At 58.9% G+C, this 26,532-nt stretch overlaps 1 protein-coding gene across 1 annotated transcript in view; it reads right to left on the reverse strand.

Annotated features, from left to right (window-relative positions):
- Positions 1-1,442: 1,442 nt before the first annotated feature.
- The window catches only part of GAS6 (growth arrest specific 6), a 35,262-nt gene continuing 10,172 nt past the window's right edge, over positions 1,443-26,532 (reverse strand). Inside the window, exons 3-15 of the mRNA XM_025874554.2 lie at positions 24,166-24,190; positions 22,631-22,693; positions 17,394-17,516; positions 16,563-16,685; positions 13,400-13,522; positions 11,875-11,996; positions 11,361-11,479; positions 10,817-11,006; positions 9,093-9,257; positions 7,839-8,007; positions 4,637-4,809; positions 3,116-3,344; positions 1,443-1,913 (exon numbers count right to left, since the gene is read on the reverse strand). Of these exons, the coding sequence (XP_025730339.1) occupies positions 1,759-1,913; positions 3,116-3,344; positions 4,637-4,809; positions 7,839-8,007; positions 9,093-9,257; positions 10,817-11,006; positions 11,361-11,479; positions 11,875-11,996; positions 13,400-13,522; positions 16,563-16,685; positions 17,394-17,516; positions 22,631-22,693; positions 24,166-24,190 (1,779 nt within the window). The 3' untranslated portion in view covers positions 1,443-1,758. The remainder of the gene's footprint in view (positions 1,914-3,115; positions 3,345-4,636; positions 4,810-7,838; positions 8,008-9,092; positions 9,258-10,816; positions 11,007-11,360; positions 11,480-11,874; positions 11,997-13,399; positions 13,523-16,562; positions 16,686-17,393; positions 17,517-22,630; positions 22,694-24,165; positions 24,191-26,532) is intronic.

Consider the following 26,532-nt stretch of genomic DNA (forward strand, 5'->3'; position numbering starts at 1 on the left):
AAAACTTCTACCAAGATGCCGCCAGACGTTTAGGAAAACAATAGAAAGGACACAGTCAGGTAGGTGGTGGTGGTGTCCGGACACACAGGCGGCTGTGGGCAGGCCTGGGAGTGCCGAGGACACAGTGAATGTGCCAGGGACCCCCGGTCAGCCTCAGTGGCCAGGCCCGCCGGAGCCTGTGGGCCTTCCTGTGTCCTCGCCACGGCATCTGCAACCTCCTGCTGTCATCTCCAAGGTGAGCAGGACCCGGGAGGGGTCCATCCTGGTGGGTGTCTGTGATGGCCATTCCCTCTAGAATCCTGGAGACCCCTTCAAGGGCAGGCCCGCCACGACTGAGGAGGGAGGCTCACCTGCTCCCACCAGGGCACATTTGGGGCCATTCCACTTGCCAATCCAGCCAGGCAGGGCCCCTTGCAGTCCTCGAAGCCATACCCTGCTTTCTAGAAACCTGGAAGGGAGTCTCTCCTCCTCCGTGCTGCATGGCCCGCTTTGATTCCTGTGTGCTCATTCCTTAGCTGTGGGTGCACTCCTCAGGCTTCTGTCCTTCCTTCTGCACATGCTCCTCTCTGGGTCAGGTTGTGACTTCTAGACTCACGTTCACCTGTCACGCACCGAAATCCAAACTGCTCCATGCTGGGCTGACGCAACTTGCAGAGATCACACCGTACTGAGAAATGACAGGGCTATGGGACACTTTGCTGCCATCCGTGGAGTAACATCTGAAAGGAAACACAGCCCACACCTGTCCCACAGCCCCAGAACATTCTCTGGGGTTTGGTATCTAAAAAAGGAGAATCTCAGTCTTGGAAGAGCCATTCATTCTTCGAGCACAATCCCCAGTGGATGCTGGAAACTTGTCTGGCGCATTGTGCATGGACGCCCGCCGCGGTGGAGACCGTCAGCCATCCTGTGGCAATCGCATCAGGCAGACGGACCTGTCCTGCTGGCGCTCCAACCTCGACACTAGTCTCCCCCACCGCCACCCCGGGCCTCCGTGACCTCTGTGGGTGCTGGTGGCCCCGGGGCTCCACGTGCATTTCCATATGGTGGTCTTCCTGGGGCCAGAGGCTTGTCTGGCCCGCCCTGTCTCACAGAGCTGCAGGTGGACCTGTGTGTGCTGATTCCAGGGGCTCCAGCCAGATGTGCCTCTCAGAAGAGAGGAAACAGGGATTTCCGTTTTATACAGAGAAAATGGGAGACCAAGATGGGTTCGTCCAGGGAGAAAGAAGCAGGTGCTGACCTGCCTTGTGCCAGGAGGGGCGACCGGGGACCTGCCTCCACCTGAGTCCACAGCACAAGGAGCAGGGCAGTGGCTCCCAGAGCCAGGAGCCAGGTAGGAGTGCAGGGGAGGGTGCCTGGAGCTGAGGCGGGTACTCAAGACCTCGAGCTGCTGACACCACCTGCTGGGCACTAATGAGCAAGGAGCAGAGCCTGCAGCACAGTTAAAAAGGGTTCTGTAAATATTTTATTTTTCCATATTTTTAAGCCAGAAAGAAGCATTCGGTAATAAAAATAACAGAATTATTTTCCTGGGTCTGCTCTGGCATGTGGCAGCCCCTGGCCTCCACGCGCTGGACACGCTGGCGTCGGGGCTGTGGCTTTGGGTGGCTAACATCAGTCCCTCAACTATATACACATATGTTACAAGGCAAAGAACAGTCTCGGAGGAAACTCAGCCTGGGGGGCGGGGAGGGCGCAGTGTCCAGAGCTGGCCTCGCAGGCGGGTGGGGGTGGCAGGTCTTCCCTCCTCCTGCTGGCCTAGGGGGTGGCCTGCTCGACCGGGGGGCAGGAGTGTGACGTGATGTCACTGTGCTTGTAGGCGGCCTCGTCCAGGTCCAGCGCCTTCTGGTTGACCTCCAGTGTCATACAGCCGCGGAAGAAGGCCGTGACTGGCGCTGAGGTCACAGGCACATCTGGGCCAGTGGGGAAAGAGCAAACACCATCTTAGCAGGCGGGCCGGCCGGCTGTCTGGAGACCGGGCTGCCCACCCTCCTCATCCCCCACCACGGTGCTCCCGGGCATCCGAGGGCCGTCTCCGACCCCGGCCTTTCTCCTCCGGGACACGGACTCCTTTCTGCCCAGAAAACTTAGTCACATGCCCACAGGCGAGGGCTAAACACCTTCCCGGCCCCCAGGAAGAGCATGCAGATAGTCGAATCAGTTAAATCAACCTGATCTCCTTCTCGGCACAAATGAGTCACTCATGCTGCAGGGCTCCCAGCCTCCCAGCCCATCCTCTTCAAAGGTTTGTTTGTTGAAACTAAATGGAGCTTGTGTCTGCTGGCCAAGACAGGAACCCGGGCCCAAGCGGCAAGTGGAGACCTGCACTGTGCCGTGGGGGCCGGGGAGGGCCACGGGGGCTTACGTCAGCGGCTGCCCTGGACCGCTCTCTACCGTTTCGCCCTGATCACTCAGGGCCACGGGCAAGTGCACTGCACCTGGTCAGACACGGGACCCAGTCTGTCGGAGATGGCTGTAACGCTGCCCCTTCCTGGGCAGCACGGGGGCTGGAGGTGACTCTGTGCTCAGAAGCTGTGCATCAGGACCAGGGCGCCTGGACTCCAGCGAGGCCCCTGGCTGCTTGGCCTGCCCCACGGGCTCGGCCAAGCCTCTGTCTGATGCACGCTCAGGTGGGCGCTCTTGGAGGATGCAGGGACAGCAGGCTCGGGCCGAAGCTCACCCCGGTAAGCGTGGTCTCAGCCTCACCCCCCAAACTGCGAAGCTGGCACTGACAGACCCTAAGGCAGCAAGATGCCAGCCAAGAAACGCACCTGCTTTTTCTCTTCTGCTAAAATAAAAGTTCACCCAAGGGCGCCTGGGTGGCTCAGTCGGTTAAGCGACTGCCTTCGGCTCAGGTCATGATCCTGGAGCCCCGGGATCGAGTCCCGCATCGGGCTTCCTGCTCAGCAGGGAGTCTGCTTCTCCCTCTGACCCTCTTCCCTCTCGTGCTATCTCTCATTCTCTCTCTCTCTCAAATAAATAAATAAAATCTTTAAAAATAAAATAAAAGTTCACCCTACACAGAAACACCCAGGCCCAGTCTGGAGTGAGCACACTGGGGACAGTCGGAACCGTGGGTGCCCCCACCCCGAGGGTGCAGCCGTGGGAACCCTACCTGGCAGGCCGCCCACAAAGGTGAGCACAGAGCCCTGCAGGTGCCTCGCGAGCACGGCCAGGCGCTCCTGCAGCCCCGCGGCGCTCACTTCACTCTGGCCCTTGGTGCCGTCAACCTCCAGGGTGGCCTCATTCTTCCGCACGGAGACGGCCACTCGGTGCTCCTGGCCGTCACAGACCTTGATCTCCATCAGGGCCAGGGTGACACCCTCCACGGCCAGGATGACCAGCTGTGGGGAGACACACACCTGAGCACAAGGGTCTCCTGTCCTGTCTCCCTGCCCCCCGAGCCCGCTGTGGGGGCAGTGGTCTCCTGCGGCCAGGGCCCTGCATTCTGTGGTGCACCGGTGTGCGACTCAGCTTCCACGTGTGGAAGGTGGACAGAGGACAGACGGGGCAGCAACGCCCTCCCAGGCCAGGCATCGGGGCCACCGTACTCTCCAGCCATCTAAGCGCATGTGCCGCCTGCGTGTCCGTAATCCAGAACACAGGACACGGCCACTTCTTCCACATGAAAATGCCACATAAGCCACAACAGAGAGGCCAAAGGTGCGGGGCCGGAAAAGCAAACATCCCAGGAGATAGCTGGTCACGTGCACTGGGTGTTCATCCCATGCAGAACTCACCTCTGATAACGTGGGCCAGAAACACTCTGACAGCATAGAACGGACACACAGCCCAACAACAGGGGATGGACACACAGCAGGGTACAGACAGTCCGACAGCAGGGGACGGACACACAGACAGCAGGGGACAGACACACAGTCTGACAGCAGGGGACGGACACACAGCCTGACAGCAGGGGATGGACACACAGCTGGCCCAGCATCATTCACTCTCCACGCCCTGGGAGGGTCGGCAGCGCCCTGTGGGTGCCCGAGCTGTTTGTCTGCAGGTCCAGACAGTGTGTGGACTAGTGCTTGGTGGTGGGGGCTCTGCGGCGGGCCTGCTACCACTCAGCCTGGGGAGCCTAGCGCTGGACCGGTGCCGGGGGCAGGCTGGCCCGGTGTGCACGCACCCTCCCGCTCAGCCAGGTCCACTCACTTTGGACAGAGGCAAGCGAATAAAAGCTCCTTCCTCTGCCCCTTGGCTGTTCCCTGAGTAAACAGGGGGTCCCACACAATGGTGGTCAACTTGGTTGGGTGTGAAGGGCTGCCTGGATGCAGGCCTGCAGCACCCAGGGGCTCGGGCCAGGCAGGCACATCTGAGTGTGCAGGAGAAACCAGAAGTCTGCACTGGTCAATGAAGTGGTGTGACACAGAGGTGAGTGACCGACGCACGTTGTTCTAAACTGCTATGTCGGCTGACGGTCTGGCGGGAAGTTGCCCCACCGCATAACTGCTCCCAGGCCATGGCCCACATGGCTCTGCCCCCAGGCTGTTGGGCGACCCCGGGTCAGCAATGTCCTCAGCCCTGCAGCTGTTGGACCCATGAGGCCTGTGCGATGTGAGGACAGAGCCTCCCGAGGCAAAATCTGGGAACCCGCCCGGGAAGGGAGGCCCGGGGTAGCAGCGAGGGGTACCTGCTTCTTGAGCTTCTTGGTGGAGTGGTAGTCAACCAGGGCCACAGAGAGGACCACCACGTGGTCACCGCCCACCAGTGCCAGCAGCACCCCCGTGTCGGTGGCGGGGCGGATCCGAGCCACGACCTCTATCTGCCAGGTTGCTTCCGTGCTGACGTCCGCGGATGTCCGAGCTGCGATGAGGGCCGCACATCAGAAGGTGATCCAGGCGGGGCCAGCCGCGGTGGGTGGGGGTGGCAGCTGTCAGCCCCGCCTCTCCGTGGAGGCCACGGGACAACCTGTCCCCAGGGAGCCGACCGCTGGGGAGTACGTGGGCCTGACCCACCAGGTGCCCGTGGGCCATTGGCGCCCCTCCCTGGCACCCCACCTTCCTCTCCTGCAGGACACGCTGGAGCGCCCGGCCCTCAACCCCACAGCATCTCACCTGCGCCCTTCAGGTGGCTCGACAAAGTCAGACATGCTTGGAAGGCCTGAGAAGGCAAGCTGCACCGAGCACCCTTCTCAGACCCCACGGCTCCATGCCGCGAGCACAGCCTTGCCGCTACTTTACCCCTCACTTGGGCGCCTGTGTCTACATATGTGATGTATGAGTGACAGGACGCACGAGTGTCCAAGTGAAAGACATGTAGGATATCCCTACGGATCTCGCACGGACAGTTCCAGAAAACATTTTGGTAGAAAGGTCTGGACTGTGGTTCTCTGGGGGCAAATACAACGCACATTTCCTCCGTACACTTGAATCGTCTGCTGAAGGCGACACGCGAAGACACCCTCTGCCCTACGGCTTGGGTGCTTCTGTCTCAGAGACCATTAATGTCCTGACGAAGGAGCCCGTTCAGGCGGGTGATGCCGGAGCAGGGGCTGTGTCCGCGGGAGCTCAGACACCCTTGCTGCAGGTGGGCTGGTGTCGAGGTGAACCATGGGAGCAGCCACCCCGAGCAGCAGCCCTGGACTGCAAGCACCCTGAACCATCTGTGGGTCTCCTGACCCTAAGTGGGGTCTGCTACGTCCATTCCCGATAATTGTCCACTGAACTGAATGCACGCAGAACTGGAAAAAGCAGCCAAAAAACCAAAAACAAACAAACAAACAAAAAAACAGGGATCTTCCCTGTGGCCAAGTGTTGCCTTTATTTCTGTCAGGGGAGAGGAGTGTTTTCTGGCACTGAGTTTTCCCGTGATGGGACCAGGCGCATGGTGTGGTCGGAAGTGCTTCCAACGCTGGGGCCTCGGCTGTGCTGGGGGGCCTCTTGGGGTGGGGAGAGTGGGGTCTCCCACCTCCAACTGCTGCTGGGTGCAGGCTCTGGGACATCCTAAGGTGGCTCTTCTGAGTTATAAAATGGTATCATTGGAGGTTTATTAAAAATGCACAGAGTTCTAAACACCCTCTGGCCTTTGCTGTCATGGAGCTGACTGACGAAGCCTGCAGGAGCGTGAGCGGACCGTGGTGTTCCGCATAAGGGGACACGCCCCTGCAGATTCTGCCCAGGCCTGTGTCCCAACACAGGAAGTGTGGATGATGCTCTGAGGAAAGGTCATGAAGTGCTTTACAGGTGAGATTTTATATTAAATATTATGATGATGTTCTAGATTTTCCTGTATAATCATGAAGACTAAAGGAATAATGCGTGTACTGGGTGGTTCTTTCCTTGGAAACACCTTTAATGGCACAGGAATGGTTCTGACCATTAAAGCAAAGATAGAAGGGAGTGGTGACCCCAGGTCTTGAGGGGATGGCCGCCTCACTAAGGAAGGAGGAGCAGGCCCCATGTCCTCTGAGCCGGGGGGCCCACAGGTGCTAGAGCAGACGTGGGGGGTGTGGCCCCTGTCCTCTTGGAGAGGGGGTGCGGGTTGTAACTTAACACAACCAGCTCGCCGGTTGGGAAGAGAGGGGCTGCGAACGCCACGTGGACAGAAGCAGGGCAGAGCCTGGGCTGGCCCTGGGGAGCAGCCGCTGCACCCCCCTGGGAGCCTATCTGCACCAGGGTGTTGGCCAGAGGTGGGGAACAGAAGTGCCTTAAGAGCCACCAGACAGACAGCCTCTGGACGTAGGCTGCGTGGCAGGGACCTGGGCCGTGAACCCGCCAGAGACCCCGCACGGCCGCGTGCCTGGACATTTCCCTGGGCCCCGTACACGGCTGTCCCACTCTCCAGGCGCAGTGACATTAAGGGCTCCAGTGTGTGAGTGCTCAAGAATAAGGGTTAATTTTAAAGCTAACTAAGGGAGGATTAGGGAAAATCCACCGAGCCGAGTCAGACAGTAGAACTGCTCAGCCGTCACCATGACCCGCGCTGTTGACGGGGTTCACGCCGGCATCCGAGAGCTCCCACAGCCTGGCGATTCGGAGTATCGATTCGTGCCATGTAAAGTGTGTGTTTAAGTGACTGCTCCTTGGTCAGCATGTTAGGGTTATGAATTTTTACTGTAAAGTGAATTTGGAAATGAAAGAGGCTTGTGTTTTGTGCTAAGAAAGGACGGGCCCTGCGTTCCAGAGGTGGGAGGGCCTCCAGCCAGCCCCCGGCCCCCTGCCGCCCCTCTCGCTACACTGACGGCCAGACGTCTGCTGGCATGGGCTCAGGGCAGGGGTCCTTGACCGCCTGCCCCACCTCCTCGGCTGCGCGTGGACATCACGGGAGCTTCAAGAAGGGCTGTTCCTGCAGGTTTGGCTTCTTTCCCCCGCGTGCCCCTCAACGCTGGTGGGGCCGGATCCAGCTCCACCAAGAGCCCCAGGGTCCTGGCAACACGGCAGGGCCGGCCACCGCCCCTGCTCCCCTGAATCTTCCCTTCAACCCCTGAGCCCCCTGGAGTCCTAGAGGCAGCCACCTGCCATCTCTGGATGCTCCCCCGTTTCCTCACAAGGCTCTGGTGACTGCAAGCAGAGCTTGGACAAACCTAAGCTCATCTTGTCTGAGGACGTTCTGCAAGCATCCCCTCAGACCCTTCCGTCCCACCTGCCTGCCCACCCCCAGCTGTCCCAGCACAAGCAGGGTGGACGTTTGCTCCCATCGGCCATTTCTTCCTCGCTGGCTCACTGGAAACCCTGACTGGGAGCAGCCACCCCGAGCAGCAGCCCCAGGCCATGGGGTCATCAGCTTATCCTGGACACCGCTGTCCGAGGAAGCTGTTTCCTGCTTTGTCTATTTGCCCCTCATACGGTGCAGAACACGACCATGGCTGTGCCCACGCCGAAGCTGAGACTTACTGTAATCCAGGCTGTAGAATGCAAACCCACTCCCGGGGTAGAAGGACCCTTTCTCCGTCACAGAGAAGCACTGCATCTTGGGGTTTGCTTTCACCGTCTCTTGGATGGTGGTGTCTTCACCATTTAGCCAGTTCCAGCTCCTCATACAGCCGTCCAGACGGGGGTTTATCTGGAAGGACAGAGAAATCCCAGTGGCTTCCCAGGACCACGTAGCCACATCACAGGCTCCCAGACACCATGGCGGGAGGCCATGTGGCTGGTGCCACCCTGGTCAGAGGGATGGGATGCGTGGCTCAGGCGTGTGGAAATCTACTGCAAAATGGACAAGTCCTACTTGTGGAGACATTTATTTCCGGAAAGGGCTCCTCACTGGACAGAATGAGTCCTTGCAGGATACCCAGCCCTCGCGTGGGTCCTCGTCCCAAGCAAGGTAAGGATGTTGTGCTCCCTGTACGGATGCCCACTTTTTCTGGCTGCATTGGATTTGCCCACTCACTCCCAAAGCAGAGCGCTGACTGCCCACTGGAAGGATGTGGACAAGGGTACACACGGTGCCTGGTACCTCCGGAAATGTGAGTCTGGGGGCTGAGCAGCTAATTCCAGTGCACCATGAACTTGCTACATGGTTTAGAGCAAATTGGGTCACCCCTGCCTGGGTCTGTAAAATGAGGAAGTATAAACAGCAACTGTAGGACCCCTGGAATGGGGTGTGACGCCCCAGGTTGTATACAGGACATCACCCTCCACCCCTGCAGGGAGGACCAGGCCAACACCTCCCACCAGAGGAACGTCAAAGTGACCGTGACCCGCTTCTCCCGTTTGTGTGGGAATCACCGTCACAGGGTGGAGGATTCTGGCCCTGGCCGTCCACATGCTGGGTGACGGAGGGATCCTGACGGGGGTGAGGGCTGAGGCCGGGCGGGGCTTTGAGGGACTAGTACTGACCTCCCCGTTAGTCTTTCTCCCCTGTGGAAATCCCGGCAGGGTGAACAACCCAAATGTTCTTGGGAATTGTCCAAAAAAGTTGACCGTTCCTTTTGGTAAAGAATAATTTCATTGTGTTTTATCTCCACTGCAAAACAGGCATTTTTGTTATCGCTTCAGATGAAAACTCAAGCGAGTCTCACAGGGAGACACGGTGCATCCGGGAAACCGCTGCCTGAGCATGGTGAGCGCGAAACACGGCAGCTCGCGGCCGGGCCAGTCCTCTGCGGGAGCCTGGGTTCCCACACCGCGGCTAAGGACAGTACTCACAGGCTGCACCAGGTCCTTCTCCTTGAAGGGAATGCCTCCCACGGTAAGGTTCAGATGGTACAACCCTCTGTCCAGCTGAAACAGATCCCCGGCCACCGCGATCTTCATGACAGCGTCCTTGTTCACCTTGACGACCAGATTCCGGTGCAGCTCCTCCACGGAGATCTGGAGAAGACCAGGGCCGTGAGGGGGGCGCACTTTGCAAAAGGGCCCCATCACCCCGGGGCAAGGAGCAACATCATTGCCTGCACTCTCACTGTCCTCTGTGCCAACACAACCTCCCTCCAGGCCCTGATGGGCCCCCCCAGCCCTGGCTTCTCCCTTCACGCCTCCTCTATGTGGAGCCACTGGGGGCCACTCCTCCGGGCCCCTCCCGGAGCTTCTCGAAGCCCCGCCACCATCTGCTTCCAGGGAGCGGGAATCCCGGCTGAAGCCACTGCCTCCCCTTTTGGTGCTTCACTTCCCCTGTGGGCAGCGGCGCCCCACTGAAGGCAGGACGGCACACTGCTGAATCCCAGCAGGTAATTGGGTGCCTGGCACAGACGGGATGCAATGTGGGCATGTGGACCCACTCCACAAGTTTGCATTCTTTCCTCCTTTCCATGCAGGAGAAGTAAAAACCCATCTCTCGACACTCTGTGTGTCCTTCTAGCCCTCCAGAGGTCCATCAGTTTCCTTTTTGGTTAACGTGGGAAACATGGAGGTGCGTGGGTCAGAGTGTGGTCAAGAGGGGGAGCAGGAGAGGGAGGACGGAGGGGCTGCTTCTGGGCTGACCCCGCCCTGGGCGGCCAGTGGGTGCCGTGGGTGGGGCAGCTGTACCAATTGCAGGCCCAGCTTCCTCACCTAGGCACTGCCTCCAGCCCCCCCCGGGGCCCCTCCCGCTGCCCGTGCAGAACGCCTGCCCCCCGACCCCGAGGGCGGCCGTGACCCTCCGGCTCTGCTGTGTTATCTGAGCTTTGCTGCCAGTGTCCCTCCCGCCGCTCTGGAAAGACCTGTGCTTCAGGAAAGAAGGCAGCAGGCCTGACCACAGGACGGAGATTAGCAAACGTCCACACTGTTTTTATTCAGAATTTCCCATTTTATCTGAACTTCCAAAGGGAAAAAGAATGCTTTTCTCTCTCAAGTGCTTACTTCTAAAAGCCCACTTCTAACCAGGGGCCTCTGAACTTCTGGAAGGTTCCTGTGTGTCACAGACTGCTGTGTTCTGGGCACTGGGGTGCCGGTCAGGGCAGTGGTCTCAGCAGGACCTGTCGGTCAGGCTCTGGGTGGGCAGGGCGTTCTCCAGAAGGATGCACCCGCGTGTGAGTGTGTCTGGGTTTCTGCAGGAATGGCACAGGCCCAGGAGCTGGGTCTGGGGATAGTGCAGAGGCACGGACACGGGAACCATGCCCAGACCTGAGCCCAGGGGCCCCAGCCTCAGCGCCATGGACATTCTGAACTGGACGGTCTTCTGCGGTGGGGCATCCTGTGTGCTCCAGGGTGACCAGCAGCCCCCACGGCTCTTGGCAGCTATGACGAACAGAACCGTTTTGGGACACAGCCCAGTGTCCCGGGGGAACGGGACACTCTCAGCGAGACTGCAGCTCCTGACCCATCAACTGTGAACTTCCCAGGAGCAGGGGGCCTGTGCGGTGTCCACTAACTGCCAGGTGTGCAAATGCTGGGACCCTCCCCCAGAAGCCCCCGACCCTGGCCGGCCTGGGGGGAGTGGTGGCCACACTCACCGTCTGCCACATGCCGTGGTTGATGACAGGCCCACTGCTGGTGACGCGGCCGACGCCGTGGTAGCGGAGCTGTAGTTCCAGCCGGCCGGCTCGTAGGCCCAGCACGATCCAGGCGCTGTCTTGATGGCCTCCGGCAAAGAAGAGGACGCCTTCGGGGTCAAAGGTCCTGAAGTCGAATTCGGCGACCAGCCTGAGTGCCAGCACAAGAAACAAACAGGTGACACACGGGCTGGCGGCTCGCGGCCTCCTGCCCCATGAGACCCAGACAGCCGGGGAAGAACAGCAGGTGTGCGGGCAGCCTGGGACGCTTTCCTGGATGCCAGAAGCAGCGCCCCCACAGTGGCGGGCTCCCATGCTGACCCGGAGGCCCAGAGCTGGAACCGTGCTGCCGTGCCTGGGCAGGGACTGGGCCGACCGCCAGGACCACTGGGGCACTGCCCAGGGAACGGCCCGGGGGTCTGCGGTCCCCGGGAGTGTCGGGCCGGCCGTTCCTCGGGCTCCCGTCCACTGTGCTTTGCTCTGCGCTGCGTGAGCCACTGCTCACCTGGTGGGCTGCAGCCTTTTGAAGCGCAGTCTGATCACGGGCGTCCCACTGAACATGCGGCCCAGGTACAAGGACTTTATGCTTTTGGCCACATCGAAAGGCACGCAGGGCAAAATATCCTATGGAATGGGAGCGAGGGGTGTCAGGCAGGCGCCCCCAGGACAGCCCCTCCCAGTCACAGGGGGTCTGTCAGGACGCAGCGGAGCCCCGTCTCTGCCGCTCTGCCAGCCAGGCTCTGACCGAAACCCAGAATCTGTTACAGCCCGGAGACCCGCAGGTGCGAGCCGAGTGGGGGTCCGGCCGGCGAGTCAGGAGACTGACTGCACACATGTCCCAGAGCCCAAGCACACGGACAGGGAGGGCAGTGTGTGCTCTGGGCGCAGGCCACTGGGTCACTTGTGGGTGGAGAGCTGCCCTCCAGATGTCATGCATGGGACAGACATCCCGTCCTGCACCGCCACCGGCCCCAGGGACACCAGGTCTTCTGGCGGCCCTGTTTTCCTGAGGACACTACCTCGCAGGTGTTCATGTCCGGGGACAGCTTGAGGCCTCCACGCCCGTCACAGTGGCAGGTGTAACCCCCCGGGGAGTTGATGCAAGCCTGCTCACAGCGCCCGTCCGCACACTCGTCCACATCTGCCACCACAAGGGAGACGGGCAAACTTCACCACATGCAGCGCCCACACCATCTCTCTGATCATGCCCATGGTGTGCTCACCATGAAAATGAGCTCCGGAGCATGTGACTCAAGAGGCACCCACCCCCAGGCCACACCCTGCGCTCCCCAAACTGCAGCCACGTGCAGAGCTGGTCAGTGGTTTCTTCCTCTGCTTTTTCTCCAGCTGAAGGAACAAGCTACCAGGTCAGTGCACAAACCACGTCTATGCAGTTCTTGGCTTGAGGGTCTGAAGGGTCTGGTGTTGTTGGCAGGTATCCCTGGGGCTGCTTGGCCCAAGGGACACCCTGCAGGGAACACAGAGGAGGGTGTGGAGGGTGTGCAGGCTGGGGCCACCCCACCTTCCCCTTGGAAGGGAAGGGCAGGAAGACTGGTAAGAAAACAAGCCCTCTCTGTGCTCCCCACTGGACACAGGGAGTGCTCATCAACTGTCCCCAAACATAGCAGGTTGACCTGAGGGTTGGCTAGAGGTTCATCTGTCACAGTGGCACAGGGGTCCCTTCTCCTCAAATCTTTACTGTGTCCATGGCAGTTTGGAGAAGGTGCCTTGTTGCATGAAGAGGCACCTGGGGATGCATATGTGGTATGGTATGCACACATGGGTGATGTGTGTGCACATGCGTAGGCATGCACACACATATACACAAGCTCGTATGTGTTCACAGGTGTGTGCGCATGCGTGTTACCCAGGCGTGTGACGTGTGCATGTGCTGTGTGTGCATGGATGCGTACACGAGCACACATGTGTTCACAGGTGTGAGTGTGTGCACACGCATGTGTTACCCACGCGTGTGACATGTGCGTGGATGTGCAAACGAGCACACACGTGTTCACAAGTGTATGCACATGCGTTACCCACGCGTGTGATGTGTGCATGGATGCACACGTGTTCACAGGTGTGCGCGCACATACATGTGTTACCCACACGTGTGATGTGTGCATGGATGAGCACACAAGGACGCACGTGTTCACAGGTGTGAGTGTGCACACGCCTGTGTTACCCATGCGTGTGACGTGTGCATGGATGCAATGTGTTCACAGGTGTGAGTGTGTGCACTCGCATGTGTTACCTACGTGTGTGATGTGTGGGTGGATGTGCACATGAACACACGTGTTCACAGGTGTGCGCGCGCACATGCGTTACCCACGTGTGTGATGTGTGTGTGGATGCACACGTGTTCACAGGTGTGAGTGTGTGCACATGCACGTGTCACCCGCGCATGTGATGTGTGCGTGGATGCACACGTGTTCACAGGTGTGAGTGTGCGCACATCCATGTGTTACCCGCGCATGTGACGTGTGTGTGGATGCACACGTGTTCACAGGTGTGAGTGTGTGCACATGCATGTATGTGGAGGGGTACCTTGGCAGATCTTCTCCTGGGAGCTGAAAGCGTAACCCGCGTCACAGAGGCAGGAATAGGAGCCTGGCAGGTTCCTGCAGCGTGCCTCCCCACAGGCACCTCCATTTGCACACTCATCCACATCTGCAAGACAAAGCAGAGCACTTGACCAGGGCTGTTTCCGCTAGTGGCCAGTCCACGGCTGGTCAGGGAGGTGCTGCAGCGTGAGCCACTGCCTTGGGTGGCGCTCAGCTCAGCTCCTGGGCTGCCTAGGCCCTCCTCCCTTCGTTCCATCCATTGGACTCTGCAGCCCCAGGCTCAGGCGTGGGGGGCGGGGGCGTTTCCGACCGGGATCCCTGGTGACAAGGTTGAACTCAGACCAGTGGATACCGTGCTTGTGCAGGGGTGAGTGCTCGGGCACAGGAAGGTGAAGGAGGAATCCCCGGGGTCTCCTGAATGGAGGTGCCCCCTGGTCCCTGGAGCCCCATGCCAATTGGTCCGTTGGCACACCAGGCCTCTCGGATGGAAATCAAACACCACAGTAATGATCAATTATCAAGGCTCTTCCTGAGGCTCCATCCATTCTGCCACCTTGGCAAACAACAAGTCCAAAATCTCTGCAGTTAAAAACCCATTTCCACCAGGGACAGAAAGGGGTGTCTAGAAAGTGCAATTATGACTTCAAACAACACGGATTGCTCAGATGGTGAATAACCCGTGTCACGGAGCCTCACAACGATCCCTAACTCCTTACAAGGGCAGCTTACCAACAAACACAGGCTCTGAAACATGAAAACCCTAGCATGTCGCTCACCGACCATGGGAAAAAGCAGCAAAAGGTGCCCTCCCGAGGCAGTGTGAACGCCGCTGGGTTTACTCTGTCCATCTGCCTCTGAGCCTCTGTCTCAGCCAGACCTGGGGAAGCCAGCCCCATGTCCAGGAGCTCAGAAGCCTCCTCCCGTCAGCAGGTGGGGTGCTGGCTCCTGACAGGCACTGGCCACACCTGGGGGGACACCAACCTCGGGCAGGCACCGCGCTCACACTTGGGCTGCAGGACATGGGCCGCCGCCCCGCACAAAGGATGCCTGATTAGCATGAAGCTCTCCGAACCCAGCCCGTGAGACGCTGCCGTGACAGCAGGTCTCCCTCAGCCTCAGCTGCTGCACAGAAGCCCACCAAAGCCCCTGCAGCGCTTGTGGTGGTGGGAGGGCCCGAGAGCCCACGTCTCCCCAAATCCCAGGGCGCAGCAGGATGGCTGGTGGCAGCACCAGGGAGGGCCTCCTGTCCTTGTCTTGTTCCAGCACATCAGGGCGTCCCAGGCCATCCCCTCCCCATAGGAAACGGCGCACGAAGCTCTGGACCCCACGCGCCCACTTGGCCCCATGCCACCCTGGCTTCTTCTCCCACACTGGCCATCAGCCACGGCCACAGAGCCACGGTGGGTGGGGCTGGGGGCCCATAGGGCCAAGCTCTGTCCGAGGGCCCCGTGACCCCAGCCTCTTGGGCCCTGCACCCTGCCAGCACTTGGCCCGTTAAAGTCGCTGCTGTCCAACCATTCGTCACAGAGCACGGTGACCGGGAGAGCTGATGCAGCACACAGGGCGTGGCCTTGGCACTGGGCATGGGCACAGAGAGCCTAGACCCAGTCTTACTATGTGGCCCCGTGGCCCCAAACAGGCCCTGCCCCACTCACCGGGGGCCTCATCGGCTCTCCCCCAGGAGAGGCCCCACCCAGCCCACCTCCCTGCCCCGCAGCTCAGAGATCCCTTCCTGCAGCCAAGGAGAGACAATGGAGAGGCCCGAGCCCCTGGTCTCAGGATGCTGGGGGGCTGTAGAAGTGGGGTGCAGCAACCCCACCCCCTCCTTCCCAGCATCTCAGGGTCTGATTGAGGAGGACTCCTCCTTCCCCACAGCCTCCTCCCTTGGCTGGGTCTGGGGTCCAGTGTCCCCAGAGAAATAGGTGATGCTCAAGAGGGAGGGTGTATGTGAGCTGGTATCGCAGGCATGCCCTGAAACCTGGCAGCGGAGGTGGGCACCTGCCATCACACTCATCATGAATCAGTCATGCTACGGAGAGCCGCCGCTGAACCCGCGGGTGCCGGACCCCGCCACCCTGTCCTGCACGTGGTGCTGAGGGGAAGGTCGCTGGGATGCAGGGGACCCCTCAGGCTCTCTCACACCACAGACTTGGTGAGTGGGTGGGAAGTGGACTTCTGTCTCTCAGGGGCTTCCGAGGAGGCTAGAGCAGGACTTCCTGCGTGGCACTCGGCACCACCAGCCACAGGGCGAATGTGTTCAGTACTTGTGCCCAACGTGGGGATGTCCTCGGCCACGGTCAAAAACGTCCCTTTCTTCTGGCCTCAGGGCCGGCCGGCAGCCCTGGGAAGGGGGTTGTCCGACTCAGAGGTTCACCTGTGGCGCCGGCCACCGCGCAAGCCTTCTCCTGAGGCTGCTTCTCCCTCGGCACCTCTGTCCCACCCCCAGGTAGGCGGGCAGCACTAAAGAAAGGTCCAGGTTCTCAGGGACACGCCAGCAGTGGATGTCAGCAGGTCTGTGTCATAGGACGGGCGGGGGGCGGTGAGGGCGAGAGCCCCCGGTTAAGTGGGCTGCCCCTCTTTTGCAGACTTTCTGGGGTGGTCAGGGCGTGGGGTGACGGGGCCCCGAGACTGAAGGAGGGCTGAGTTGCTTCTGCTGTGCTCAGTGGACAGTGGGCAACTGCCACAGGGAAGTGGGTGTCAGGGCCTTGGGGAAGCCAGCCGGGCGGACGTGGACAGGCGCGCCGCCCAGGTCAGAGGAAGGTTCCGCTTGCACCCCTGCCCCTGTCTGGGCTCCGTCCGGGGCTCCGTCCTGGGCTCCGGTCACATGGACGCCTGCAGCTGCTTCCACTTCCTGGGGCAGCGGGGGAGGTGTCCTCAGCTGGGCTGGCCGGTCCTCAGACCCCGGTGAGTCATCCTGTGCCGGGTGCTGGGGCAGCTCCCTGTGGCCGCTGACATGCCCGGACATGTGCTCTGCAGGCTGCCCTCCACCCCCCCAGAGCCTCTCTCAGAGGAGCACATGGGGCTGCCAACTTCAACAATCTGGCCATCGGGCTGACTCTGGCAACTTGGCAACTGCACAAACAACAGGAGGAGGAGCAGGGGTGGGGCACAGGGAGGCAGGGAGGGGCGTGCCACCCGGGCATTACCTCTGCAGGTCCTGCCGTCAGGGGAGAGCACGTAGCCACTGTAGCAGGCGCAGTGGAAGCTGCCCGGCTTGTTGAAGCATATTTGGTTGCAGCCCCCGTTCTGCTGGCTGCACTCATTCACATCTGGGCACAGGACACAGAGAGACTGGGAAGTGCCCAGAGCCGACACACGACCCCCAGGGGGCACGCGTCTGCGCCATGGGCGGGAGGGCAGAGGGAGACCCCGCTGCGCTGTGGGCGGTGACGGTCCTCGGGGCCAGCCCCGTGGCCGCAGTGTGCACGGGTGGAGGGTGGGGGCTGAAGAGGGTGGATCTGGCCAGACTCAGCCTGCCGAGCCCCATAGGTGCAGCCCCCCTGCCCCCCAGGCTGGCTCGGCACCGCCGTGAAGGGGCTGCCCGAGGTAACCCGGTCCTGAGCACTCCCCCCCCCACTGTAGACAGGGAGGCTGGCCGTGAAACTCTCTCGTCCCCAGACACCAAGCCCCCGGGGGCAGCCCAATGGTGGCTCCTTCCTTCATTCCAGGCCGCCACCAGCAAGTCAACGCTTCTCAAACTGGACAGCACCCAGCACTTGGGGGCAGAAGCAGGGCCTTCCTACACTGTCTGAATATTCCTGCTCTTGGGGGGCTGGAGGGGCCCCAGGGACATCCCTGCCCCTGCTCTCCCTCTGCCCCTGAGTGGCCAGGTCCCCAGACAGCCTGGGGTTCCTGCCTTAGCTGGAACAAGCCCCCTGTGTCCCCAGGGGCGGGGCAGGCTGGAAACAGAGGGACGGGCCACGGCCCCTCCCCGAAGAGCCCTGCCACCTGGTCCCGTGGCTGCAGGGCCCCCTTACCTCTGTCACAGAGCCGCCCACCCCAGCCGGCCCTGCACTGGCAGTAGAAGTTGCCCATGAGGTCCTGGCACACTTGGGTCCCCTCCTTGTCGCAGGGGTTCGGGGAACACTGGTCAGGCAGGTCTGCGTCAAAAGAAAGGAGAAAAGGTTCAGCTGGGAGGGAGCAGCTCAGGGGCGGGCACGAGGCAGGCGCAGGCTGGTGGCACAGACCCCACCTCCGGGCAGGAGGGCGGTCCTGGAACAGGATGGCCAGACCCTCGTCCGGGTCCAGGAAATCCAAGTCAGCTCAGAGGGAGTGGCCACCTGCCCATCGGGCCAGGGGCAGTGGAGGAGAGGGCTGGGCCTGGCCCGACTCCACACGCTCTGACCTCGCAGGGAACAAGCCCACTGACCCCTGGCTGACCCAAGGGGTCGCATGAGGAACACGCCCCCACCTTCCCAGGCCAGGCACCCTGTCCACTCAAACCCTACCATCGACCTTCGCCAACACCCTCCCCTGCCAGGGCGTGGCTGCTGCAGGAGCACCCCCCACACCCGTCACTGGATGGGGGGCTGCCCTGGCCCTTCCAGAGAGGGGCACCAGCTAGTTTGCTCCTGACCCTCTTGCTTGGGTGGCGGTCCAGAGCATTAATCACTGAACAATTTCCACCTGCTTTAGGGGCTATGGTTGAGACTGTCACATGGAGCGCCTTCCAGGGGCTCGGTGTGGGAAGAGCTTTGCATAGGCCGCTGAGGCTCCAGCTCCCAGGGACCATCCCCGACCTCAGAGGCTGAGGCAGAGCCCCACCCATGGGCAGTCGCATGCTCCAGGGTGCTGGTGGCGGACGGCAGAGCTCCAAGAATCCTCTGCCAGGCTATGGCTGCGCTGGGTGGGCTGGCAGGGAGGGACGCCTCTGTCCCGGAGCTGCTCAGCCTGAAGCCGCGGAGGCAGAGACTCCCAGGCCGGCCGGGCAGGCAGGTCGTAGGGAGAGGGCTAGCCCCGAGTCTCCGCAGCTCACCACCCCCTCCAAGGTCTCCGGGACTCTCACCGAGGGAGCTGATGCCTGATGTCTGTCCGCCTGCACTGTCCTCGGGCACAGACCGGCCTCCGCCACGCCCACCGTGCCCTTCACACAGCAGGCCCACGAGATTCCCGGCTCCAGATCGGCCTCTGCTCGTGTCCTTCCCAGCCCCCGTGTGGGTCTGCTCATGCCTCTGTTGCTCGACAAGCTGTGGCCGCCCTTCCTGTCACGCCCGTGTGGACAGTAAGTAGCTCCCGGTGGCTCCCATTTCTGTCCAGCGTGGACACGTGCTTCGTCCAGCCCCCGGACAGCACGGGGTCCGTGGCTAAGGTCCAAACCGAGGGCCACCGAAGGGGAAGGTGACACCCGAGCGCCTACGGCCACCTCGAGATCCCTTCAGCTGCAGTGACCATCGTGGCAAATCCTGCTACTCTGGGTCGTTGCCACTGGAGGGGGCCACGAGGACATTTCCCCGGCAGCCCTGAGGACTGTGGCCTCCCGACTGGCTGATACCCGTCCCCAGGCCTGGGCAAGGGGCCGGCCAGGCCGTGGAGGGCAGGTGACACCAGGACTGGCCCAGACCAGCCGCGGGACATTCTCACCCCGCGTCCGCCTCTCCAGGGCCGCGTGTCCTACAGGACCCCCGTCGTGTACAAATACTTCCGTCATATTTACAGTGACTGGCCCATCGCAAACCATGCGGTGGGTGGGCCGTGGTAGAGAGGATTGTCTGGCTCCGTGACGGCGTTCCAGCTTTTCTCTCTGCCCGAACCAACAGGGCCACTGAGAGCCCAGAGCTCAGGCCTATGTCCCTCCTGCTGGGAGGCTGGCCGGGGGGGCACTCACCACCAGTTTATCTCTTCTTTCTTAAAATGACTGACATTTCCAACCTAACGCCAGGACTGGGCTCTGAATTCCTGCCACAGGGCTTGGTCCCCTGGTCCGCGGCAGCGAATTCCCAGCAGGGCCACGTCTGGGCCTCACTGGCCCTGCAAAATCCCCAGACCCCCCAGGTCTCCTGTCTGCCCTTGGCGGCGTGACTCGACACCCTGCCGAGCTCCACCCTTTCGTCCCACGCAGGTCTGTGACCTGTCATGGAGGGTCCCACTTCTCGGGGAATCTGCATAATGGCCTGCATCCAAACAACTGGGACCACGTCTGTCAACCGGTCCCTCCTGTGGCAAGTGTTGGCCAAACACAGCCTCCCCAAGGGCTCTGTGACACTTGCACAGTTGTTTTTGGCAGGGCGAGGGAAATGCCTTCTACCCTCACGCAAGTAGGAATTGGGTGCAGGAATGAGGAAACGGGGTCTGGGAACAGCGCGTCCCACAGCTGCCGGGGGCCTGGCAGGTCAGCCCTGCGGTCCCCATGCCGCTGGACTGGCTGCACCGCAGGTTACTCTCTGGAGCGCAGAAGGGCCAGGGAGGGTGAGGTCACGCCCAGCACCGAAGGGCTCTGAGGGCAGGAGGGGTCGTGTGCCGGGTCCTGGCCAGCTTGCTCACAGCAGAAGCCTAGAGGGGCCCCCGAGGGAGGGAGGGCAGGCAGATGGTATGTGTCTCCACTTGATATATTTGGTTGAAGTGTTAGTTATTTCACAAGTGCGTAACCGTGCATTTGGCATGAGGGCTGGTTAACTTTGGAATTTGCCTAGAATGCCTAAACCCCCTCTAATGAAACCTCAGGGTCCCCGCATTCAGGGGCGGAGACCAACTTCTGCGGGGCGGCCTGGGGGTCTGGCTCTGGGGGTGGGGGGCGGGCAGGGCGTGCCTCCTTCCTGAGCGGCACGCCTCGGGGCCTTGTCCCCAGTAAGGATGGCGCTGCATTTGTGGGATGCCTCAGGCTTCGTTGGATTGATGGGCACCCGTGGAGGACGGCACACCTGGCCCAGGGGCAGGATGGAGAGGCCAGGCGTGGGAGGCAGCGTCCTGATCGGCTGGGAACTCACGCAGCATGGCGATGGCACGAGATCTGTCCTCCTAATGGCAGCTCAGGAACACCCTTTCCTCCCACACCCTGGCTACCCACCACCGGGGCACAAGCCTCAAGCCCATTCAGAGCAAATCGTTGCTGTTCGAACAATTCGAGTCCCTCTAACACCACAAGATCTCTCACGTGGGCACGACATGGCCCAGGATTGTTGCAGCCTCCCTTTGAGCAAGACCCCGATGATTTTAGGTCCTCACGCAGTCAGGAGGCGTGAAGCACCAGGTAACTGTTTATAATCTCTAGAAAAGCACAGTCTAAAACCCAGGAACTAAAACTATCTAATCAATTTGGATACATAATTTAAAAGGAAGAAACTGGTTTAGCAAATTGACAACAATAAAAAAAGATTGCTAAAAACAAAAAGCCGAAATGACACAAAGCTAAAACTGCAACAACCCCACCCCCTAACGTCTGCCTAAAGCCCCACTGAGGTTACTTCGGCCCTTGGAGAGGCCGAGGTCACAAGTGGACCCCAGGGAGGCCAAGGTCACGGGTTGACCCCAGGGAGGCCAAGGTCACGGGTTGACCCCGGGGAGGCCGAGGTCATGGGTTGACCCCACGGAGGCCGAGGTCACGGGTGGAACCCTGGGAGGCTGAGGGAGGGGGCTTGCTCCAGGTTGCCCATGAGGCATGGGCATGGGTTCTGGCCACCCTGAGTTAACAGGCACTTCTACCCAAAATCACAGAGGCCAGTCTGCTCTGCACCTGCTATGTGAGTCTGCCCTGGGGTCAGAGGGGAATGGGAGCTGAACGGCAGCACCACCTTCCCCTCCCCTTCCTGAGTTAAATCAATAATTTCCTCTGCTCATCTGGGCCGGGGCTTGGACCTGGCAAATCAGACAAGGCCTGCGGCCAGCACGTGGACAGGTGGGTATCCAGACACAGTGGCATCACCCACCCATGCAGGCCAGGCCCCGTGAGCAGCTCTGGGTCCTCCCCTGCCTTCTTGGCTATCCCGGAGGGGGCAGGCCCCACGTGGAACACAGCAAGAGCCCTGCTCTGCAGCAGGGGTGGTGCGCTCAGAGCCCGGCTGCCCCACACCTGTGGAGAATGTACTGACACGTGGGCTTGGGGCGACCCGGCAGCTCCCCTTGTGAGGCACTCGGACCTGAGTGAGGCCCAGAGTCCACTCCGGCTCAGTGGGTGCAGCGTTCCATGCCTGGCTCAAATGTGACAGAACCAGGGCGCCTGGGTGGCTCAGATGGTTAAGCGTCTGCCTTCGGCTCAGGTCATGATCCCAGAGTCCTGGGATCGAGTCCCGCATCGGGCTCCCTGCTCCTTGGGAGCCTGCTTCTCCCTCTGCCTCTCTCTCGCTCTCTCTCTCTCTGTGTCTCTCATGAATAAATAAATAAAATATTTAAAAAAAAAAATGTGACAGAACCACAGGCAAAAAGTCACTTTTACTGTGTGATCATTAAAAGTGACATCACTAGTAAGAACGATGCATGGTGAGCTGAGGAAAAATTGTGCTACCTTTAGGACAAATGGCGAATCAAGAGCTCCTACAAATTGAGAAAAACAGGCAAATCACTTGCAGGAAAAGAACACAAGGTTCTGAACCACGTAACGCTCAGCTTCACTCATTAGTGAGAAAAACATAAACAGAAAGACCAGCCATCATTCTTCACCGTTGATATTGAAAGAGACCAAAAAGTAAAAACACATCAGCTTAGCAAAGACCCGGGGACGGGGCTGATCACCCCACTGGATCTGCGTCCAAGTGAATGATGCCCGTAGCCTGGGGGCCGCAATCATACTGCTGGGAGCCCTTCCTGCAGATACACTCTGATCTGCGTGAGATTTGTTTGCAATAATAAAACACTGGAAGTAGCCTGAAGTCCAGCAACGCATGTTGGTTACCCATGCCGGTGCACCACGGATGCACGGGCTCTGGGTGCGCCGAGCTGGAAGACATCCTGCCCAGAGCGCAGGTACAGTCAGTATTTGTGCAAAACCAAGACACTGTGCATATAAGTAGGTCTAAGAATATTCTGGGAGCCCAACTGCTTGAGTAGGAGGTACACCTGTGAAAGGGTTAGATGTCATACTGCATGTGCTTTTTGCCTATTTAAAAAAACCAAACCTTACTTGCTTAAGAGAGAAAGTTCAGTGGAAAAGGAGCAGAGCTCAGGCCGGTGCTACACCTCCTTAGGATGATGGAAATATTCAAGACCCTTGAAAACCACAGCAGAGCCTTAAGTTACCCAAACCCACAGGACTTGGAGGAAGACAGGAAGGAGACAAACTTACTTTGAACGCATGTAACAAAATCTGGGCTCTTTGTGTACGGAGATCCATATTTACTAATGCAGTCTGCAAGAGAGAGAAGGAAAACACGTCATTCCTGTCACAGGAGACAGGAGGACCTTAGAACTGGTACGTCATCTCTGAGACACCTCTGGAAAAGGAGATTATTCATGTTTACTGGGTGCTGAAGCAACAACACAGTTCAGCTTTAGTTATGACAGATCATTTTAACACTGGCAGGCAAGAAAATGCCTTCACCAAAAAGGCAGAACTCTGTGTCCGAAGGTCTGTCTGCAGCCTCTCCCGGGGATTCCTTCTGCTATGGCACCGAAGGGTCACTGATAACATTCGGGGAGTTTTCTGACCGCGATCAGAGAGTTAAACTTCAATTTCAAGTGGACCCCCATTTGGAAACACTGCCCTTAATCTGAAAGTCATTCTGCTTTGCGGAGCGTTCCACACCCGCACCATCCATCTGATGAACCAGGTGTGCACATTGGAGCAGAGGAAGGTGCCTGGAAACTTGAACTTGTGCACAACAGTGTCGAGCCACGTCTCATCCTTCAGTAGGGTCCCTGGTACTATACCAAGTCCAGGAGGACGAGGGCCCGGGCAACCTGGAGGGGGCTCCTGGGATAGCTGGTCACCCTTTGCCTCTGGAAGCAAACCCCCAGTAACCAGGGGCCAGGCCTGTGGAGGCCGACAGGGAGCCTGGGAGCGGGCAGGTTTCTGGCTTTTCAGGGCCAATTATGGGTCCACTTTGCTTGTTGCCAGATACAGACCCAGAGAAGGAACCTCCAAGAGGATATAAGGCCAATGGAAAATTTACCAAAATGCACTTTACAAAATTAAAAAGGAAGACACTGGAATAGATTTATCATTATAAGTAATATGCATCCAAAAATTTCTTAAAATGGTATTAATTAAAGGAGCAGTTCTTAGAGAAATCAGGGGCTCTTTCTCATTGTCCAGGTTAGACTGGGCTGTCATTTGTCCTTTTACTTTCTCTCCCAAGTGCACAGGGGAGCTCTCCAGAGGCCACCTGCACAGTGACATCCCTGCTCGGTGGCCAGGGGTGTCTCCTCATACATTCCCTCTTGTTCAAATTAAACAAAAACAGTTTTTATTGTCCTCAGTTCTGATTAATAATACAGCAAATATCAACATATGTAGCCCCCATGAACAAAAGTTCTTTGGGGTCTTCAGTAATTTTGGAAGTGCAGAGACCCTGAGACCAAAATGTCTGAGACCCACTAAACCAATCACATTCCCAAACAATAAGTTAAGCCCGGAGTCAGAGCCGAGAAGCTGTTTGCAAATAATGGCACTGGATGGAAGTTAACATGGATCCTGTGGCGTGAAAGATACAAACCGGTGTTTTGACCGGCATGCTCTGCGTAGTCCCAAACCCACTGTGGGATTACAGCCTCCCCTCCGGGAGTAACTGGGTCATAAGCTGGCCCAGCTGTCTCTGACACGTGACACATATACCCCTCTGGTCTCTTATGACAACTTCGGAAGCAGGGATGTACACTTACCTAAGTATCTTGGATAAAAATAGTCCTGCGGAAAAAGAAGAAGAAGGGGCAAGAGTTTACTGACACAGTACGAGGCTCCCCAAATAGCCCCCGGCGCAGCTGGGCAGTGGGAGCTCGCCCTCCTCCCCAGCGGGCAGAAACAGATGCCCGGGGAGACAGGTGTCTGAGGAAGGCGGGGGTTCCCCACAGCTGGCCCAGTAACAACCACGGAGAACCACCCAGAAGGCCACCTCCTGCCATGAGAACCATGGCAGGAGGAGAGGAAGTGGGAGGGCAGAGCCCAGGCTGCTGACATGGGCTCTGCAGAGTGATGTCTGCAAAACTGCCGATGTGATTAGACCTTCTGGAAGCAGCAACAGTGATGTCATTTAAGGGACCCAGGTGGTCCACGTAAAGTGTCTCATGGGATGAGGACAGCCATGGACTTAACCCTGTAGACCCTCGGACGTCAGGCTCCTCCCAGAGCTGTGCAGACCTCGGTGGGACCGTGAGCACATGAGCACTGATTTGCACCCACTGTATTGGTAAAAGAAATTGGTGCTGGATGAGGTATGGAGGGTGTAAGCTGGGGTCCTTCTGTCCATGAACGCAAATTAAGAGGTCTGTGCTGTCCATGTTGGCCGTCCAATACTAGGACCACTAGTGTTGGCCAGCAGGAGGGAGCAGCTGGGACTGTCCCCAGGGTCCGTGGCCCCAGCCACAGACGCCAGGCCACGGGCTGGTTAAAGCAGCCCCCACCCGTCCACTCTCATCTCCCACTTAGGGTCCATCACAGAGTGGCTTGGCCGTAGATGTGCCCCCTGATGGAACCAAGTGATCCAGAAGCGGCTCCCGCCAGCTGCTGGGTGTCGGCTGCACATGGGGATGAATCTGTGAGTGTATGTTGTTCCATCCGACCCACGCCACCATGGCAAGGTCGGTTAAACGAGCCCGTTATCAGATGGGGAGATGGACACGCACAACACACTGTGGTGTGTGACCGAGGTCAGGAAGCCAGGATGAGCTCGGAACAGCACACGGTCACCCGAAACCACACCGACAAGGGTTGGCTTTGCCTTTGCAGTGACAGGCAGAGGGGATCCCAGGGCTGCCCACAGGCTGGCCGCCCCCCCCCTGCTGGTTACCACAGCATGGGCAGAGGTGCCAGGGACACTTTACAAAAACGCCCTCAGATGTGTTTTCAGAAAGTAATGTTCTGGTAAAGATGTGGAAAAGACTCATAACTCCTTTAAATGAAAAATACTGGTCAGAGCAAGTTTGTTATTTCAGCTCGTGTGACGGTTGTGAAGGTGCTATTCAGGCAGATGTGACAGAGGCCAGGGCTGGCCAGGGCGGGGGCACCCCTCCACACCAGCATTTGGAGACCCTCCTTCTTTGTGTTGCTTTTAGTCACGGACGGGTAACTCCCAGACAGGGAAGGCCGGCGAGGAGGGGCGCCCTGACAAAGCTCCCGGAGCCGAGGGCAGGCAGGCAGTGGTATCTTCTGGGTTTAGAGGGACAACAGAGGCCCCAGACTTTGTCACAAAGGGAACGGCTCTGACTCTGAAGGAAAGATTTAGGATGGATGCATGATGTGTCCACTCAGAAAACCAAGAATCAGACTGGAAACAATGAGGAACGGTGGGCAGAGTACCCAGTTGTTGTAAGTGGTGGCATTTTATGACAGCTTCCCAGAAAGCTCTATTATATTTTTCAAAACCATGACTGTTACTAGCTATTTGTTATATGTTTTAATAATGAGTTCTATTGTTGTGGAAAAGCATCACTGATAGAAAAACCACATGCACCTCCCTTCAGTTAGCCACACCTACGGGAATGTGGGTTCTGAAACCACAGGGCCATAACCTGGTGACAATTTATCCTAATTTGTGTGCTAGATTTATTTGGGGTGGGGAGGATGCTAATTTGGCTGCTAATCTAGGGCAGAGATGATTAACCCTGAATAACTACAAACTGAGATACATACACCTAAAACCACTATGCTTTCTCCCAAGAGAAAGAGACATTTCCAACTGTCCTTCAAAGTCCTGACCAGAGAGGAGGACCTATGGAAATCTCCATGAGTGGAGGGCACCAAACACAGGAGCTGGTCCCCACCCGCACCACAAATTGGCCACACATAAACGTGGCCTGAGTTTTAGGAGCTGGGTTGACTCTCATGAGCATTAACCCATGGGGATCAGACAACGAGATTCAAAACCAGAGATCAGTGACCTACAAACTTACCCTCTTTCTTTTTGATCACATAAGGAGCAAGGCCTGGCAGGGGGCTGCATGACGACCGGGGTGGGGTCAGGAGTAGGGAATAGCCAGGACCACCGGGTGGAAATGGGACCATTTGTCACCTGGCAATCATTTTTCTCAGGG

The sequence above is a fragment of the Callorhinus ursinus genome, unplaced genomic scaffold (genome assembly GCF_003265705.2).
Source record: "Callorhinus ursinus isolate GAN/ISIS: 27379988/994484 unplaced genomic scaffold, GSC_fseal_2.0 scaffold79, whole genome shotgun sequence".
Classification (NCBI taxonomy): Eukaryota; Metazoa; Chordata; class Mammalia; order Carnivora; family Otariidae; genus Callorhinus; species Callorhinus ursinus.